Below are 19,995 nucleotides of genomic sequence, written 5' to 3' on the forward strand. Positions count from 1 at the left end.
TGCCTCAGGTGGCTAGGTCCTCTATACTGGATGGATTGATCGTGCACCTCTTCAGTGGTTTTTATTCGGTCCTGCATCTGCTTCTTCTGGCCACCAGCAGAGCGTTGGCCTTCATGTGGACGCACTTTCGGCAGATGTCGGCCCTCTAGCATGCAGATGACATGACCAAGCCATCTTAGTTGGTGATTGTTTAAGGTGGACTGCATGCTACCACTGCCAGCCCATTTCAGTACCTCTGTGTGGGGTACTGCATCCTGCCAGGTAACACACAGGATCTTCTTGAGGCACTTTATTTGGAAGGCCTCCAGGGTTTTCATGAGCCAACTAAGGGCTCCATGCTTCACAGCTGTATAACAGCGTGGACACACACACACACCTCTCTCTCCGCAAACAATTACACAAGAAAAACATGATCCTGCAATGAATAGTCTTTCAATGTATATTTATATATTAAGGCAATTAGTATCAACAAGAGAGAATGCAAAATTCATTCACAGGTTTCCTATCGCTTATTCTTCATTTTAAAAAGTGGTAAAGTCAAAAAAGGTAATTGTGTCACTGGAGTGGTTGGTTATAGAGTTTTTAGTGTTACTCGCTGGTATCAACAAGGGCAGGGCTTTTAGATCAATGATTGGAAGTCAAGCAAAGTGCCCACTGGTCCTGAGAGGTGGGTGAGTGTGTGCATTTCCATGTGTCAGAAGTATCATAATACAGTAAAACTTACAGTAGATACTGGCCTTTTTTCAACATATTGCATTTTAGTGACTTCCACTAAAGCAGTAATGTAGTGTTTCTCATCACATCTGACCTGCGGGAATGTCAAGTCAGGAACTTCAATACAAATATTCAAGTTCTCAATGAGTCCAGTTAAAAAAGGGGGTTAAGTTCAGTCTTAGAATGAGTGTTTGGTCATTGAACATGAGAAAATACATTTTTTAAACACCCAAATATGGAAAGATGTGGAGGGCGCTCAAGGAACAAGTCGAGGTGCAACCAAAACAATCATATCATTGAACAGCTCCAAAGTACAAATATTCCAAGTCGCATTACAAGCTGAAGTGGCGATTCCCAATGTTGGAGAGGATTGGCCTGAACAAGGCCAGCACAGGTCTGACTCTCATTATGAGTTGTCTGGAATGCAAGATGATTTGTATATCAGTGATTATTCAGTGCCTTGCTCAGCCCACTCCTGTTCAAAGCGGGGATAGTCATGATAGTGGTCAAGTCTTTCTCCATGGTTACGGTTGCACTTCATGTCCACCTTCGTTCTTATTGGTTGCCCTTGGAATACTTCCTGTTTCTCCTGTCGCTTTGGCTCTGTTGTGCTGGTCTGATAGACTCATGTCGCATCAGTGGGCGGGGAACCCTCTCCAGGAAGCCCCTCCAAGATGTCCCTGACCTGGTCCAGAGTTTCAGCCTGACGGATCAACTCCAGCTTCACCTAGAAGAAAGCGATGAAGGACGGAGAGACAGACAGAAAGGGAAAGAAAGAGAGGGTGGAGTAAGAAGCCTCATGGTCATTTGACTATGGAACAAAAATGATATGGAATCCAGCTGGACTGGACCTAGATCAGTGCTGTAAAATAACATAAACCAACCCAATGTGAATACACCCTGAGTGGGCTGGTCCTGAATCAGTGTAATGTACCTGCAGTGACTGTGAAAGCTGGACAAAGTCCCTCTGCACTGTCTGGCTGGTGTCCACCTGAGAACGCATACTGATGATCTGGCTACGCAGCTCCAAACACTGTTGCTGGAGGGACGCCTAGGAGGGAGATAGAAAGGGAGTTGAGAATGGTGAGAGAGGGAAAGAGCTACAGTAACATGTTCTCTTTCCTACTTTGGGAACACCAAGTACACAAAAGGTACAACACGGACGGACACACATCTATCCCTGGTCCCCCTGTACAGTACCTTGTCATGGCTGAGAGTCTTGCTGTCTCCTTGTAGGTGTGAGAGCGCCATGCTGAGACCTTGTAGCTCGGTGCGACCGTTCTGTAGCTCCAACTGCAGTGTCTCCTTTTGACACTGGACCCGCTCCATCTCTGTCTTCAGGCTGGACAGCTGCACTGCAGAGGGCAAAGGTTTTATTGAACAAGGAAGTCCCATCGAGGTTAGAAGACCGGTTTCACAAGGGAAAGACAACGGGCATGTTCGAGCAGATACGTTTTGTCAAGTCACCGCCTTTCAAAGTGTATTGCATTATGTGGATAACTGCATGAACGTCACAAAAACCACCATGTGATCAAAGGTCATGCGGTTTTTGATGAAGTCTCCTTCAATTGCTGCAGTTGCTTTTCACCAACGGCACCATGCAGCCATCGCCTGGCTACTGGGAGGCACTACTTGTCAACCAATCAATGTTTTTGGTATTTGAGACCTCTCTCGAACAAATGCTTTACACACTGCCTTCAGAAAGTATTCATACCCCTTGACTTATTCCACATTGTTGTGTTACAGCCTCAATTCAAAATGGATTAAACAGATTATTTTCCTGCTCACCCATTTACACAATACCCCATAATGACAAAGTGAAAACATGATTTTTTTTTTATGTTAACAGCGTTTTATAGCCATAAATTTAACTAGGCACGGACATCGACTTTAGGGGGTTATTAAACACTATTATAGCACACAGTGAGTCCATGCAACTTATTTTTGTTCATAAAATTTGAACTCCTGAACTTATTTAGGCTTGCTATAACAAAGGGGTTGAATGCTTATTGACTCAAGACATGTGACCTGTTTCAACAAGCTGGGCATAAGTCGCACGCAACTACTTAAGTCATTTTAATGATATTTTTTTTTTAAATCAAAAAGCGTTTTTTGGCCGAAATGCCTTCTGGAACATGTGAACTTATATATACACAGCATTTTCTAGATCTGAATCTGTACTTTTATCCAATATGAATAACACCGTTTCAAATGTTGCTCCATAGGACCAAATCCAGGTGGTAGGTGACATTTCAGCTTTACATTTTTTATTAATTTGTACATATTTCAAAAAACACAATTCCACTTTGACATTACGGGGTATTGTGTGTAGGCCAGTGACAAATCAATTTAATATTTTTTTAATTTAGTCTAACAATATGTGGAAAAAGGTCGAGGGGTGTGAATACTTTCTGAAGGCACTTCAGAAAGTACGTTGTTTTCAGTTTGTGTGTGATCTGGGGTTAAAGAAAAGTTTTAGACCTTTATAAAGAAAACTTTAGCAGCTATGTTGACAATGCCATGTTGATCTGAGTCTTGCTGTTGGAAAACCACTAGTGTACGAGTTTTGGCTGTGGCAGATGCACCTCCCTGACTTTGGTCTACAGTCGGCTTCGTTAGCCTATCTAACGTAACAGATTAGTTTACTACGGTCAACGCTTGTCATCAACTGCCTGTGTGTGATGCATTACTGATGAATTCCTATGGCCTTCTATACCACACACTTACAAATGGTCTCTCACCTCACACACACATATAATAATGCCCACTCACCTTGTAAAACTTCTTTTGAGGCAGAACCATAGGAGAAAGAGAGAATGTATGTTGGTTTTGAACCAGCTGGCAAGTTCTATTACACTTAACACAAAGAAAGAGCAAAGGAAAGGCAGATGAACAGACCGCTCTCCTCCACGCGGGTCTCCAGCTGTTCCTTCAGATTGACGATCTCAATACGCAGCCTCTCCTCACTGTGTGCCCCCTACAGGTGGGAGTACAGCAGTGCATACAGTAATAGTACATTTCCTTTGTATTTCAATGATTCTTGACTGTATAAAACACACACAAACGTGCACGCATATACACATATACTGTACCTGTAGTGTAGGACCAAGGCGTGTGTTGGCATCCCCTGCCCCAACAGTCTCCTCGATCTCCTCCCCTTTTAGCCTGGACAGCTCGTTACACACCCTCCTCTGAGAGAGAGACAGCTCTGCCTGGGAACAAGCACACACAAAAACACCTCAAACACACACTACATGGACCTCATCCCCCTCCTCCCTGGTTGGACCAAGTGCCTGTCACTCACCAGCCTGCTATGGACGGCATTCTGTGATTGGTTGAAAGACTTCTGCAGCTCCTGTAGGAGGGCCTCCGAGGTCTGAACCTGAGACTGGAGAACTGAGACCTGACACACACACGACACAGTAACATTCAATTCCGTGGATAACTGACGTTTCTCAATATACAGTATATGCCATGTGTGTAAAGGTGTGCGTACGTGTTTGTGTGTCTCAGTAGTCTGTGTCTCCAGCTCGCTCTCCAGCTCTGTCCTCTCTTCCCTCAGTCGTCTCAGCTCTCCCTCCAGCTCCACAACCTGCACATCAGACCACACCACATAAGACGTCATGAGTCCATTCCAGACCTGTACAGTTCTGCTCACCTGTTTGATAGCCAACATTGGTGTTTGACTGTTTTAACAGGCTTTAAGTACACTTAAAAATAAATGCAACAATTTCTAAAACATTTTACTGAGTTATAGTTCATATAACAAAATCAATTGAAATAAATTCATTAGGCCCTAAACTATGGATTGTATATGACTGGGAATATAGATATGCATCTGTTGGTCAGAGATACCCCAAAAAAGGTATGGATCAGAAAAACAGTCAGTATCTGGTGTGACCAATTAATTGCCTCATGCAGCACGACATCTCCTTGGGGAGTTGATCAGGCTGTTGATTGTGGCCTGTGGAATGTTGTCCCACTCTTCAATGGCTGTGCAAAGTTGCATATCACACACACACACACACACACACACACACACACACACACACACACACACACACATACATACATGCGGATGAATGGCACGACAATGGGCCTCAGGATCTCGTCCCGGTATCTCTGTGCATTCAAATTGCCATCGATAAAATGCAATTGTGTTCGTTGTCCATAGCTTATGCCTGCCCATACCATAACCTCACCATGGGGCACTGTTCACAACGTTGTCATCAGCAAACCGCTCGCCCACACGACACCATACACTCTGTCTGCCATCTGCATGCTACAGTTGAAACCGGGGTTCTACAGTGAAAAGCACACTTCTCCAGCGTGCCAGTGGCCATTGAAGGTGAGCATTTTCCCACTGAAGTCAGTTACGATGCCGAACTGCATTCAGGCCAAGACCTTGGTGAGGACGACGAGCATGCAGATGAGCTTCCCGAAGACGGTTTCAGACAGTTTGTGCAGAAATCCTTCATTTGTGCAATCCCATGGTTTCATCAGCTCTCCAGGTGGCTGGTCTTAGACAATCCCGCAGATGAAGAAGTCAGATGTGGAGGTCCTGGCGTGGTTACGTGGTCTGCAGCTGTGAGGTCGGTTGGACGTACTGCTAAATTCTCTAAAACGACGTTGGAGGCAGCTTATTGGAGAGAAATTAATATTCAATTCTCTGGCAACAGCTCTGGTCGACATTGTCAGCATGCCAATTTGCACGCTCCCTCAAAACATCTGTGGCATTGTGCTGTGTGACAACTGCACATTTTAGAGTGGCCTTTTATTGTCCCCAGCACTTGTGTAATGATCATAATGTTTAATCAGCTTCTTGATATGCCATACCTGTCAGGTGGATGGATTATCTTGGTAAAGGAGAAATGCTCACTAACAGGGATGTAAACAAATTTGTGCTCAACATTTGAGAGAAATAAGCTTTTTGTGTTTATGGAACATTTCTTAGATCTTTTATTTCAGCTCATGAAACCAACACCTTACATGTTGCATTTATATATTTTTTCAGTATAAGTCCTAGTTGGAGTGTGTTTGTGTGGCTGGTGCTCACTTGTTTGCTTAGTGAATTGATGTCAAAGTGTGTGTGTTCACCTGTGTGTTAAGCGAGTCCCATTCGGTGTGTGTGACCAGACGGTGACCAGGCGGGGGCAGGTAGATGGCCTCGGGCACCAGGGTTCCCGTGGAGACCAGGGAGGCGGTGTCTTCCTGGGGGGGTTGGCGGCGGGGCAGTGAGGGCGTGTCCAAGGAGAAGGAGGAGAAAGAGGCAAAGTCACAGTTCTGGGAGAAATAGCCCTCCAGCCCTGCCCCTTCACCCTCCCCTGGTCCCTCAGCCTCCGCTGGTTGGCTATCCCATCCGTCCGTTCTTGGCTCTCTGAGGCTATTGGTGGGAGAGTCTGTCGACTGGCCCTCGGACTGCATAGCTCCTGCCTCCACCCAGTCCTTCTTTACACTGCCCTGAGTGAGAGTGAGACGAAGGTCAGAGACAAGGAAATGGGTTTAGTAACATTAAGGTGAACACATGCACACACCTGAGACTGCACACTGGCTCTCCTCCACTGGGCACACTCAGACTGCAGAGTAGATATTCTAGCCTCATACTGAGAAGCCGTCTCTGAGAATAGAAGAGAGAAACGAGATGACAGACAATAACAGGCGGTCTAGGTGGGTCCGACACATTGTCTGCATTCTAAATTGCACGCTATTCTCTAGTGCAAAAATGTTGACCATAGACCCCATTGGGAACAGATGATGAATAGAAGGCATGGAGCAACCTTCCTCGGAAGAGAGGGGACCCGCCCCAATCTATACAATGGTAGGGAAACACTGGTATATAGAAAATATGTCTTCCACCTCTGACTGCATCTCCTGGTCACACTGTGTGTGTTGCTCTCTCTCTGACCTCTAAGGGCCTCCTGAAGAGACTGCATCTCCTGGTCACACTGTCTCTGCAGCTCTCCCAGCTCCTCCTGTTTGCTCAGTTCGCAGATTGTCGCCACGCCCTGCCAGTGCTCCAGCTGCGCTCGGCAATCTGCTAGCAGGGCCTGCAAGCTCTCCATTGCACCTGACAAGAAGAAAAATTAAGAGATAACATAATCTGTTTATGGTGAACGCAGGACAATACAAGGTTGTGAGTGGGGTTCAACAGTCCCAGAGAGACTGACTTAAAGATATCTTATGAGATGCATAAAGCATGATCATGCAAGCAATTACATTTAGGCCTATTCCTTCCAATGTCAATAACATTACAAAACACCCCATGCAAAGCAATTCATTAATGTAATAATACACCTGTTGACAATCGAACTGACAGATAATATTGTTTTGGCTGTCTCTCAGTGGAGACGTGGCAATCCTTGGCACACACCTGCCACAGCTTCTAATTAGGCTGACTGACGTCTCCACAAAAATCATACTTATTATAGCTAAATCCCCGCCTATTTCTACAATTCCTCTTCTTAAAATCAGATTTTAAACCTAACCACACTGCTAACCTTGTGCCTAACTAACCTTAAATTAAGATCAAAAACTACATTTTAGTTTATACATTTTTACGATATAGACAATTTTGACTTTGCGGTAGTAACAGGAAGGTCAAGAGTTCACTCAGCAAGTGACAGCTCCAGCAATAGCAACATTTTGTACATGTTCAGTGGTCTGTAGCGACATTCCGAAATTCGCACGCATTTGTGAGATTTGGCTATCACAAAGGGTTAGTTAGTTAGCAATCAAGCTAGCGTAACTAAAGCACTTGTTGATGGCTAACTTGTTAACATTCTTACCAGTGTCATCCTTCTGAGAGTTCTCCGACGGTTCCATTATCATTTGTGTCCGAGCCGTTCTATAATGGCACCAACTGTCTTAGTCGTGAAAATCATCTACTGGTTGGATTGGTGTGAGAGCTCAAAGCAGAACTTATTCACTCCTGGTCAACTTCAGGAAATAACTTTCCCCGGTTTAAGCCCACGGATATTACGTAACATCCTTCCTAAATGCCGACGACTGCATTGAATTTTCTGTTATTCTTCCCAGTTAAACTACCGTATTGTCATGGTATGAGCGAATCATAAAATGTAGGTTATTAAAATGCCAACCATTTTAAAGGGAGAGAATCTGTATTTTGAATACAGCTAATAAGTGCTGTCTAGTTTCCGAATGTCTGTTCCTGCCACGAATTTTGCGTAGCTGTGTCAAATATTTTTTTTTATAATGGACTGTACGTTATTTATGAGGGATACCTGGAGGAACTCGGATCTCTGAAATGAAAATGGCGGCCCTCCCTTCAGTAAAATATATTTTGACCTGACCCTCCCCTATACCCCAAATAATAATTAAAACATAAATTGGATATCAGAGAACATTCCTACCTTTTACCCTCACAGCCTGGAGATGTGTTGGGTCATTGGCCTGTTGAAAAACAAATGCTAGTCCCACTAAGGGCAAACCAGATGGGATGGCGTATCGCTGCAGAATGTTGTGTTAACGATGCTGGTTAAGTGTGCCTTAAATTATAAATAAATCACACACAAAGAAACTTTCAAAGTTCTTGACATTTTCCCGTATTGACTGACCTTCATGTCTTGAAATAATGATGGACTGTCACTGTATATAGATTTTTCTATTGTGTTATTGACTGTACTTTTGTTTATCTCATGTGTAACTACTCTGTGTTGTTTTTTGTCGCACTGCTTTGCTTTATCTTGGCCAGGTCACAGTTGTAAATGAGAACTTGTTCTCACCTGGCCTACCTGGTTAAATAAAGGTGAAATAAAAAATGTATTCTCTTTGCTTACTTGAGATGTTCTTGCCATAATATGGACTTGGTCTTTTACCAAATAGGGATATCTTCTGTATACCCACCCTACCTTGTCACAACACAACTGATTGGCTCAAACGCATTAAGGAAAGAAATTCCACAAATTAACTTTTAACAAGGCACACCTGTTAATTCAAATGCATTCCAGGTGACTACCTCATAAAGCTGGTTGAGTGAATACCAAGAGTGTGCAAAACTGTCAAGGGAAAGGGTGGCTACTTTGAAGAATCTCAAATATTTGTTTAACACTTTTTTTGTTACTACATTATTCCATGTGTTATTTCATAGTTTTGATGTCTTCACTATTTTTCTAATGTAGAAAATAGTAAAAATACAGAAAAACCCTGAAATGAGTAGGTGTGTCCAGAATTTTGACTGGTACTGAATAAAATAGTTTTCATCTGGTACTTTCCTTCAGTTACCGAAGGAATACAAAATATTACAAATCAATCCTATTTGGTTCTCTGAGCTTGACACCATTAAGAATAAAGTTAGAAAAATGTGACCTATATTTGTTTTTTTTATAGGCATAATATGTTCCATAAATGTGACGATTTTACTTTTGGGATAACCATAAATGTGCCTCTTTTTCCAAGAAGGACCATAGTAATTGTATCAGATGTTATCACAGAATAGAGTTGATAAACAGTGGCTATTATGGTGTCTTCACCTGCTCTTCTCTCTGGTGGTTTAGCCATCGATCAAAGTTTTGTTTACAATATTTCATGGTATTGTGTAAAAAAAAAAAAAAACGTTTTATGTGAGTACTAAATCGGTTACGATGAGAAGGAAACAGCCAGCAGACCTATACACTTATTTCAATACATTTTATTTTCAATGTCCAGCAATGCAATATGGTATGAAATGACATTAACATCAGCAGTGTGTTTTCTTTCATATTTTAATATGTAAAAAAGTATTATTCTCCACCCATTTAGAGAAAAGGGTTATCTGTCTCTTTACAGTTCAACCAATACATAAACACTTCCCGAATAGCTCTGAGCCATAAAAGGGCATTATAATGTCGAGCAGTAGAAATGAGTATTTCCTGAACAGCAAAACGTATTCAGTGATACTGTACTAATGCATTTTGAAAAGTCCATTATACAAGTCCCTCACTTTAGTCAACCTCTTCAATGGTTGAGCCTTGGGAGCTGGCACCAGAGCTAGACCGTGTCGGTGTTCATCCCTCCTTGCTGGTACAGCTTGGTAATGATGAATGAAGCTCGTGCTCCTTTGTTGTTCTCCAACCAGAAAATGGCCTGGTTGCACCTGCCCACCAATTTCTTCTTGTCCTCCTCGCTGATCTTGCCTTTTAGGTTGTCGTCCTCAACGCTGCTCTTCATATTGAAGGTGTACGACTCCAGGGAGTTCTTGGCTGCAATTTTCTCCCTCTGTGCATTGTCCTCAGCTTTGTATTTGTTGGCATCCTGCAACATCCTCTCAATGTCCTCTTTGCTGAGCCGCCCCTTGTCGTTGGTGATGGTGATTTTGTTCTCTTTGCCCTTGCTCACCGCTGATATGTTCAGAATGCCGTTGGTGTCAATGTCAAAGGTCACCTCAAGCTGAGGGATTCCTCGTGGGGCAGGGGAGATTCCAGATAGAATATTTGGTTTGCGCTAACAAACTATAATGTTTTAGCTAAGGCTTTGACTACACAATCAACATTGCATCATTTTATATTTCTATAAAGCCTATAGCCTAATTGTTACAGCCATTTATGAAAATAATGAAAGTTACTTACAGTTTGTGAACGTAGAGGTCTTGTTGAAAGGTATAGGGCAGTAGCCTAAGGTCGCTCTTCTCTTTACTTGCTTTCTTCTCTCTTTAGTGTTCACATTGAGTCAATGTTTGAAATTGAACGAACTTCACCAATTTAGATCATCCTTTTTGATTTCGACATTTCTCAACTCTGACTACACTGTAGAGCTCTACTACCCGACCTGACCCCGAACAGTGCAGTACAGTCATATCTGACTAAGATCATAACATGGTGTCATAAGTGCTTCAATCTCTTCAAATAAAAAACAGAACAAATTATTTCACCGAAATAGTAATATTCCTTGAGTTTTGTCGGAGTTTAGAGTGACGAAAAGTAGCTCAGCTAACTACTCTCTCATCTCGTTATTGAGCAGAACAGCCCAAGCGGAGCCGACGCTGCCATAGATACTCACAGACCCAGAGCCGCCATAAGCAGAGCATATGCACAGTAAGCAGTGTGCAGAGAGCGAGTGAGACAGAGGAGCAGCTAATGGATTTACTAATGGAGGAAGTTATTTCTGATTTTGGGTTTCGGGCAGGGCCGGGCCTTAAATTTGGCAGAAGCAATCGGGCCTGGATAGGGTAAGGCTTGAACGTTGCGGGTATGGGTAAGGTTCGGCCTTAAAATTTAAGCAAAGCAGGGCTCTACTATACTGACCAATAAGTTCACAACTTCCTGTGCGGGGGTCTTTCGTTACAGAAGCACAGAGACCTGTCCAGAATTACTTGTGGAAGAATATTTGTGCCATGAACTTTTACAAATCAATAATTTATTATTATGCTGCTGCTGAGATATTTGGGGCTGTTAAAACGGTGGCAGAGTACCAGGAAGAAATCTATCGTTCAAAGGAAGAGAACGAGAAGCTACGGAGGCTCCTTGATATCGTTCTAAACCAGATATAAAGTTGCATAGAGCAGGTTAGTAACGTTAATTGATTAAAGTGTGTGTATATATGAAACATTTTAGCAGGGCAAACAACTGTTAGAAAATAACTCAACCAACCACCCATCCACCCAGTAGCCTATTCATAACCAATAGCAATCTAATTTCACCTAAGTTTATGACCCCCATAAATACCTTTACCCCTTTCTCTCTCTACTCTACAGACTTGACTCTTAGAAAGCCCTTTGTTAACATAGAGAGTCTGGTAACATCAAAAGGTTGGGAACGGAACCATATTTCGGTAATCCAACCAGTTGAAAGTATACGCTGGTACTTAAAGAACATGATGTCAGATCAGTTGTCGTCTGAGACATTATTACTGATGATAGGACGACAAACTGTTTCTTGGAAAGTCTACACATTCTAGTTATCAGATTCACATGGAATTGTTGTGCAATTTAAATGTTTAAATATTAAACTATTTGTGAAAAGATGAAGTGTAATTTTAGCTTCTAAATGAGAGAATTGTTTTCGTAAGTGAACTACGCTCACTCAGTGGCCCCGCCCAAATGAACAGGCATTGGTTGTGAACTATGAAACACGCCCTTCTCTCCACCACTACAAAAGCCCATTGACGAAAGTCAACCTTGTGTTCCCGGTGATGTGAGGACTGCTGTCCATACGTTTAAAAGGGCTAATATCAACTACAGAACTAAGCCAACCTCAGCGTTAGCTCTGGTTGCGAATGGTTGAACAACTACAACCTAACGAAATTAACATTGTGATCCCAATGACGTGAGGACTGATGTCCATATGTTTAGAAGGGTGAATTTCAACGTCTGGTGACGATCGACGCGCTGGAAGGATGAATTTCGACTATACCAGCCAGAATATAGCATGAGCTTATAGTATGGCAACTTGGTATGAACTTTGAACTCTTATTCACTAAAGAAGTGATACATCCTAGACGTCGAGTTAGCAGCTGAAGCAGCTGTAACCGTGGGCTAGGAAAGGACAGACAATCTTTTAAGGAAGACAGGGTACTACAACGTATCCGTTCTACCAAAAGACATTCTTCAAAGAACAAGGGAGATCTCTGCTGGGATATGCAATGTCATTTTGTATTATCAAGGAACAATCTTGGCAAAATAAGACAATTGATATGTTATTAACTTGAGGTACAAAATTCAAAAGGCACTCGCACATCTGAGCAATCTTATTGCAGGTGCATGGCAACAGTTGAAACAGGATGAAGGAAAAAGGAAACCGCACACTGCTCTTGATATTAAATATCAGTGATACTAAGCTTACGTATCGGCCTCACGGCCTTCGTCAGAACTTGAGGTACGAAATAATGTATAAAAGAATTGGAACGTTAATGACATCTCCATGGGTCCACCTTGGGGGGGGTGGGGGGGTCAAAGGTCATACCTGTATGTATTTTGGGGTATATTGATGAGACAAAATGGGCAGCATTGGGATGCACTTCATTATCACATAGTACCATAAATGATAACTACACCAAACTTCCCACAGAACAAGGAGACCCATGGGAAAAGTTTCAGTCATCATAAGATTTAATATAAAAAGCAGTCACAACAGCCTATTTTCAAGTTGGCCACCATTCATTTCAATGTGGAGGAACTGAATAGATTTTTCAGGGCATAGATTTCGGTGTCATTTTAGACGAAAATGTAAAAAAGGGTCCGATCCTTATTAATTTAATTGTTTGTATATCAGGACCTGAAGCAAGGATATGCATATTCTTTAGAGGTTGACCGATTAATCGGAATGGCCGATTTCAAGTTTTCATAACAATCAGTAATCGGTATTTTTGGCCACCGATTTGCCGATTTTTTTTAATAAATATTTTTTAACTAGGCAAGTCAGTTAAGAACACATTCTTATTTTCAATGACGGCCTAGGAACGGTGGGTTAACTGCCTTGTTCAGGGGCAGAACGACAGATTTTTGCCTTGTCAGCTCAGGGATTCAATCTTGCAACCTTATGGTTAACTAGTCCAACGCTCTAACCACCTGCTTTACATTGCACTCCACGAGGAGCCTGCCTGTTACGCGAATGCAGTAAGAAGCCAAGGTAAGTTGCTAGCTAGCATTAAACTTATCTTATAAAAAACAATCAATCATAATCACTAGTTAACTACACATGGTTGATGATATTACTAGTTTATCTAGCCTGTCCTGCATTGCATATTAATCGCTTAGTTACACATTGCTCCAATGTGTACCTAACCATAAACATCAATGCCTTTAACTTGTTATGGATAGGGGGCAGTATTTTCACGGCCGGATAAAAAAAACATACCCGATTTAATCTGGTTATTACTCCTGCCCAGAAACTAGAATATGCATATAATTAGTAGCTTTGGATAGAAAACACTCCAAAGTTTCTAAAACTGTTTGAATGGTGTCTGAGTATAACAGAACTCAAATGGCAGGCCAAAACCTGAGAAGACTCTGTACAGGAAGTACCCTGTCTGACCATTTCTTGGCCTTTGTCATCTCTATCCAAAACAAAGGATCTCTGCTGTAACGTGACACTTTCTAAGGCTCCCATAGGCTCTCAGAAGGCGCCAGAACGTTGAATGATGACTCTGCAGTTACTGGCTGAAAAACAGTAGCGCATTTGGATAGTGGTCGATCTGAGAACAATGAGACGAGCGCGCGCGTGAAGAGTCCATTTTACTTTTTCAGTCTTTGAACGAAAACAACGACTCCCGGTCGGAATATTATCGCTATTTTACGAGAAAAATCGCATAAAAATTGATTTTAAACAGCGTTTGACATGCTTCGAAGTACGGTAATGGAATATTTTTACATTGTTTCTCACGATACGCGTCCGCGCGTCACCCTTCGTTACCCTTCGGATAGTGTCTTGAACGCATGAACAAAACGCCGCTATTTGGATATAACTATGGATTATTTGGAACCAAACCAACATTTGTTGTTGAAGTAGAAGTCCTGAGAGTGCATTCTGACGAAGAACAGCAAAGGTAATCCAATTTTTCTTATAGTAAATCTGAGTTTGGTGAGTACCAAACTTGGTGGGTGTCAAAATAGCTAGCCCGTGATGCCGAGCTATCTACTCAGAATATTGCAAAATGTGCTTTCACCGAAAGGCTATTTTAAAATCGGACACCGCGATTGCATAAAGGAGTTCTGTATCTATAATTCTTAAAATAATTATGTTTTTTGTGAACGTTTATCGTGAGTAATTTAGTAAATTCACCGGAAGTGTTCGGTGGGAATGCTAGTTCTGTACGTCACATGCTAATGTAAAAAGCTGGTTTTTGATATAAATATGTACTTGATTGAACAAAACATGCATGTATTGTATAACATAATGTCCTAGGAGTGTCATCTGATGAAGATCAAAGGTTAGTGATGCATTTAGCTGTGGTTTTGGTTTTTGTGACATATGCTAGCTTGAAAAATGGGTGTCTGATTATTTCTGGCTGGGTACTCTGCTGACATAATCTAATGTTTTGCTTTCGTTGTAAAGCCTTTTTGAAATCGGACAGTGTGGTTAGATAAAGGAGAGTCTTGTCTTTAAAATGGTGTAAAATAGTCATATGTTTGAGAAATGGAAGTTTTCGGATTTTCGAGGAGTTTGTATTTCGCGCCACGCCCTATCATTGGATATTGGAGTGGTGTTCCGCTAGCGGAACGTCTAGATGTAAGAGGTTAAAATCAATACACAAGTATATATTTTTAAACCTGCATATTTAGTTAATATTGCCTGCTAACATTAATTTATTTTAACTAAGGAAAATGTGTCACTTCTCTTGCAACAGAGTCAGGGTAAATGCAGCAGTTTGGGCCGCCTGGCTCATTGCGAACTGTGAAGACTATTTCTTCCTAACAAAGACAGCCGACTACGGGGGATGATTTAACAAAAGTGCATTTGCGAAAAAAGCACAATCGTTGCACGACTGTACCTAACCATAAACATAAATGCCTTTCTTAAAATCAATACACAGAAGTATATTTTTAAACCTGCATATTTAGCTAAAAGAAATCCAGGTTAGCAGGCAATATTAACCAGGTGAAATTGTGTCACTTCTTGCGTTCATTGCGCGCAGAGTCAGGGTATATGCAACAGTTTGGGTCGCCTGGCTCGTTGCGAACTAATTTGCCAGAATAATTTTATTTAATTATGACATAACATTGAAGGTTGTGCAATGTAACAGGAATAACTTTTTGTTTGAGATGATAGTTTCCGGATTCGACCATATTAAATGAACTACGGCTCGTATTTCTGTGTGTTGTTATAATTAAGTCTATGATTTGATAGAGCAGTCTGACTGAGCGATGGTAGGCAGCAGCAGGCTCGTAAGCATTCATTCAAACAGCCCTTCACAATGCATTGCGCTGTTTATGACTTCAAGCCTGTCAACTCCCAAGATGAGGCTGGTGTAACCGATGCGAAATGGCTAGCTAGTTAGCCTGGTGCGCGCTAATAGCGTTTCAAAACGTCACTCGCTCAGACTTGGGGTAGTCGTTTCCCTTGCTCTACATGGATAACGCTGCTTCGAGGGTGGCTGTTGTCGATGTGTTCCTGGTTCGAGCCCAGGTAGGAGCGAGGAGAGGGACGGAAGCTATACTGTTACACTGGCAATACTAAAGTGCCTATAAGAACATCCAATAGTCAAAGGTATAGGAAATACAAATCGTATAGAGAGAAATAGTCCTATAATTCCTATAATAACTACAACCTAAAACGTCTTACTTCTTAAATTAAAAAATAAATAAATAAATAAATAAACGGGCGATTAATCGGTATCGGCTTTTTTTGGTCCTCCAATAATCGGTATTGAAAAATCATAGTCGGCCGACCTCTAATATTCTTGAAACCATTTGAAAGGCAACACTTTGAAGTTTGTGGAAATGTGAAATTAATGTTGGAGAATATAACACATTAGATCTGGTAAAAGACAATACAAAGAAAATTGTTTTTTTGGGGGGGGGGGGGTTCCCCCCATCATCTTTGAAATGCAAGACTAAGCATTATATCACTTGAGTCAAGGTGCAATATAGATTTTGGCCACTTGATGGCAGCAGTGTATGTGCAAAGTTTTAGACTGATTCTATGAACCATTGTATTTCTGTTCAAAATGTATCACGACTGCCCAAATGTGCCTAATTGGTTTATTAATACATTTTCAAGTTCATAACTGTGCACTCTCCTCAAACAATAGCTTGGTATTCTCTTACTGTAATAGCTACTGTAAATTTAACAGTGCAGTTAGATTAACAAGATTTTAAGCTTTCTGCCCATATCAGATATGTTTATGTCCTGAAAATTTTGTTACTTACAACCTCATGCTAATCACATTAGCCTACATTAGCTCAACCGTCCCACCGGGGACCCATCGATCCTGTAAATAATTGGTGTAATAAGGCTAAAGACTGAAAGTGTGTGTTATTGTGAGGAAAATGCAAAAAGATGTCTCAGTATATGTATTTTGTAAAATTATTACCAGAGTGTCTGCTAAATTACTCAAATATAAATGTAATAATGGTAGAAATATGACAAATGCCAAATGCGTTTTCTTCTATGAGATAGTATTAGTCATTTAACATGACCTTTATCAATTATGAAGCCTCTATGTGCATAAATCCTTTAAAAAAAAATTAAGTATAACATTTCCTAAGCCTGTAAGTAATTTTCGGCAATAACAATAAAAAAATACAAAAACACCATTTACTACCCCATAGGCTGTTGAACGAACCATGGCGGAGTTAGTGCCTACATAAATACGCCATTACTATTTATCGCTATAGCTGGAACAGGGTGCTGGTTGGGAGAAGTGGCGTCCCCTGGGTTGTCCCAGCCCGTGCAGGGAGCAGGCTGAATGTCGTGGCGCCCCCTGGTGGCCCTCACTGGGCCCTCTCCCCCTTCTGCTTGGGGCAGGGAGCTGGCTTGATGAAGCGGCTACGGGCGGGGGTCGGACCCCCTGTCCTGGGGTCGGCTCTGAGTCCCTAGGTCGGCTCCAGCCCTCTCGGGGTGCTACTAAATTCACCCACTGGTGGCCACGGGCAGGGGACGGGCCCTCTCTCCGGTGGCCCCCCCCTGGTTTGTCCATCCCTCTCTGGCTGTCTCCCCCCTCTCTTCCTGGTGAAGAGAGCAGGGTGGATGTAGTGGCGCCGCCTGGGGGTCGAGGTCATGGGGTCGGACCACCTCTCCGGGGAACGCCCCAGCCCTCTCTGGCCCTCTCCCCCATCTCCCTGGTGCAGGGAGCTGGCTGGATGTAATGGCACCCCCTTTTGGCCATGGTGGGGTCAGCATCCCTCTCCAGGGGTTGGCCCCATCCCTCTCTGGCCCTTTGTAGGGAGCTAGGTGGATGTAGTGGGTCCCCCTGGTGGCCCTGGGCGGGGGTCAGCCCCCCTCCCTGGGTCTGCCTCAGATCTCTGGCCCTCTCCCCCATGTCCCTGGGGAAGGGAGCTGGGTGGATGTATTGGCGCCCCCTGGTGGCCGTGGGGGGAGGTAGGCACTCCTCTCCAGGGGTTGGGCCCCCCTCCCTTCTTCCTCCCCTCCCTGGGTCAGCCTCAGCCCTTTCCGGCCCTTTCCCCCATATCCTTGGGGAAGGGAGCTGGCTGGATTGGCCCCCGTTCCCGAGGGTCGGCCCATCCAGTCTCTGGAGCAAGAGTTAGAGCATCAACATCACCTGTAAATGCACACTGGACAGGTGTAAAGAACACGTGTACAAAAAATGACATTTGACCCTTGAAAAAAAGCAAGTGAAAAATGATAAATTCAAGTTTTAAGACGTGTTACGGGTAACACGATTTGACCCTTTCGGCCTTCCATAGCTTCCTGAGAATTCCGCTTGTGCAGAATGCCATAGTTCATATGCACACCACAGATTGGGTCTTGAAACAGGTGGTCATGTAAATTAAGTGTAACAGTACTCTTTTTGCGTTGTGTACAATCAATCATCGACACGAACTCCAATTTGTAGCACCAGTCATGGAGATTTATTCTGATAGAAACAGCACGTCATGCAATGCACGGCTCACCATCCAACTCTGCACTCAGGCACTGTACAAAATATACAAACCCCCCCCACCAGACACAGTAAGTTGCTAGCTAGTATTAGGGTGGAATTCTCTACAACAAAATGCACAACAAATATGGACAAAAACACTACATCTTATGTGTGGTGTTCTAATAACATTTATAAACAAATTGATATAAATTATACATTTAAATCATCACTTGGGAGTATAAAAATCACTTTTGACGTACAGTTCTTTGCAACCAACAACTTAACGCTGGTTTGGTGCTTGTTCACTGGGACGATTCTAACTGAAACATCCTCCCTCGTAAGCAAGCTACGCAAACCAGCCAATAAGATGCCATGTTGAGTAGGTGAAGTTAAGACAAAAATAAAACCAAAAACCCATTGGCTTAACAATAAAGTTGCAAGGGGAATCACCCTGTTACACTCCCCCCTACTGAATTCCACTTGCAAACAAAAATACAAAACTGCACTGTGCAAACATACCAGGTACAAAGACACTGTACAGAATAATCCAGAGAGAAAAAAGTATATATATTTTTATACTGCCTAATAGAGAAAACTAAAAGGTAAAAGCTGTGTATATTCTTTAAAACAGTCACTAAATATTCCAGTCATTAGACTATTCTCCATGAGAATTAGAGTGAAAAGTGGTTGATCAATCCCCTTAGTCCTCATAGGTAAACATGCCTGTTACATGTTAAGTACACTCAGCGACTTTAGAAACATCCAAGTAATAAAACATTACCATCCTGCAACCTCTAATCATGGTCACAATGATGTAAAAACAAAACATGTCAATACCATTGACCCTCTCTATTCACATATTAACCTTCAAGAGCTAACTTTCTGCTGATTCATAATCTCAATCAGTCTTGACACTGGTTTAAATAGTCTTCCTGCCCTTGACCCAATACGACCCAGAGTACCTTCAACTACATAAGGAGTGACAGTGTTGTGTACTGTTGCAATACTGGGTCTGTCAACACAGTCAGTGTGTAACTGATCTGGTAAGGATTGGTCCGAGTTTGGTAGGTCAGTACGGATACTGTAAGCAAACTGGTCAATTAGCTCACTCACTACACTGTTACGGTCTTGGTCAGATTCTTGAAGACTCTGATCAGCACAGACCTTCCAGCTGCAGTACATCTTCCACAGAAACCAATGGTGGAATATCCTGAGCATCCAAGGATTGCACGTCACCCTCCAGGCTTGTGTCACCTGTTCCTTCAGAAGGCAACTCCAACACCCACACTTTTGTTCTGTACTCAGCATCATCATCCACTGCAGTGTCCATGGCAACTGAGACCACAAGGCCATCATTCATGTCCTCAGACTCTGTTAATCCAGACATGTCTGTTCCATCATCAACGGCAGCATAGGGAAGAGGAAGAAAGTTGACTGGCATTATCACGTTGCGATGTACCTTCTTCTCCTGTCCAGTGGAGGTGTTCTGAATCTTAAAAGCGTGACTGTCAGCATTCAATCCAGTGACAAGGTAGACAGTATCCTCCCAACGGTCAGCGAGCTTCCGCTTTCCGCACTCCCCCTTGTTAGCCAGCAACACTCGATACCCAATCTCCAATGGTGCTCCTCTGACTCTTCTGTCATACAGGTCAGCATGCCTCGACAACTGCGTCGCTGCAGATGCCTGTGCTGTATTCATGGCTTCCTTCGGATCTCTCCTCAAAGACTGAACAAACTGGTCATAGTCGACAACTTCTGGGTTCTCTATGACAGAGCCAAAGACTATGTCAACAGGCAGTCTTGGTGTCC

At 42.7% G+C, this 19,995-nt stretch overlaps 2 protein-coding genes across 5 annotated transcripts; both read right to left on the reverse strand.

Moving 5' to 3' along the window:
- Positions 1–425: 425 nt before the first annotated feature.
- On the reverse strand, positions 426–7,726 carry LOC106583901 (rab GTPase-binding effector protein 2). 4 transcript variants are annotated; one of them, XM_014168539.3, is made up of 11 exons: positions 7,500–7,726; positions 6,620–6,781; positions 6,249–6,331; positions 5,812–6,174; positions 4,211–4,306; positions 4,019–4,117; positions 3,807–3,926; positions 3,613–3,691; positions 1,915–2,069; positions 1,649–1,765; positions 426–1,441 (listed from the first exon to the last, which is right to left on the reverse strand). In XM_014168539.3, the coding sequence occupies exons 1-11, from the start codon at positions 7,540–7,542 to the stop codon at positions 1,340–1,342; spliced, it is 1,419 nt and encodes a 472-aa protein (XP_014024014.3). In that variant the 5' UTR covers positions 7,543–7,726; the 3' UTR covers positions 426–1,339. The 4 variants fall into 4 exon arrangements, with proteins under 4 accessions (XP_014024014.3, XP_082824008.1, XP_082824009.1 ...); XM_082967882.1 differs by having other exon boundaries at positions 5,812–6,169; positions 6,571–6,781; positions 7,500–7,686; XM_082967883.1 differs by having other exon boundaries at positions 5,812–6,169; positions 7,500–7,683.
- Positions 7,727–9,448: 1,722 nt separating this feature from the next.
- LOC106583892 (heat shock 70 kDa protein-like) lies at positions 9,449–17,283 on the reverse strand. The gene is made up of 2 exons (XM_082967840.1): positions 17,137–17,283; positions 9,449–10,152 (listed from the first exon to the last, which is right to left on the reverse strand). The coding sequence occupies exons 1-2, from the start codon at positions 17,281–17,283 to the stop codon at positions 9,700–9,702; spliced, it is 600 nt and encodes a 199-aa protein (XP_082823966.1). The 3' UTR covers positions 9,449–9,699.
- Positions 17,284–19,995: the final 2,712 nt, after the last annotated feature.

Source organism: Salmo salar, chromosome 23 (assembly GCF_965601325.2).
Source record: "Salmo salar chromosome 23, fSalSal1, whole genome shotgun sequence".
Lineage (NCBI taxonomy): Eukaryota > Metazoa > Chordata > Actinopteri > Salmoniformes > Salmonidae > Salmo > Salmo salar.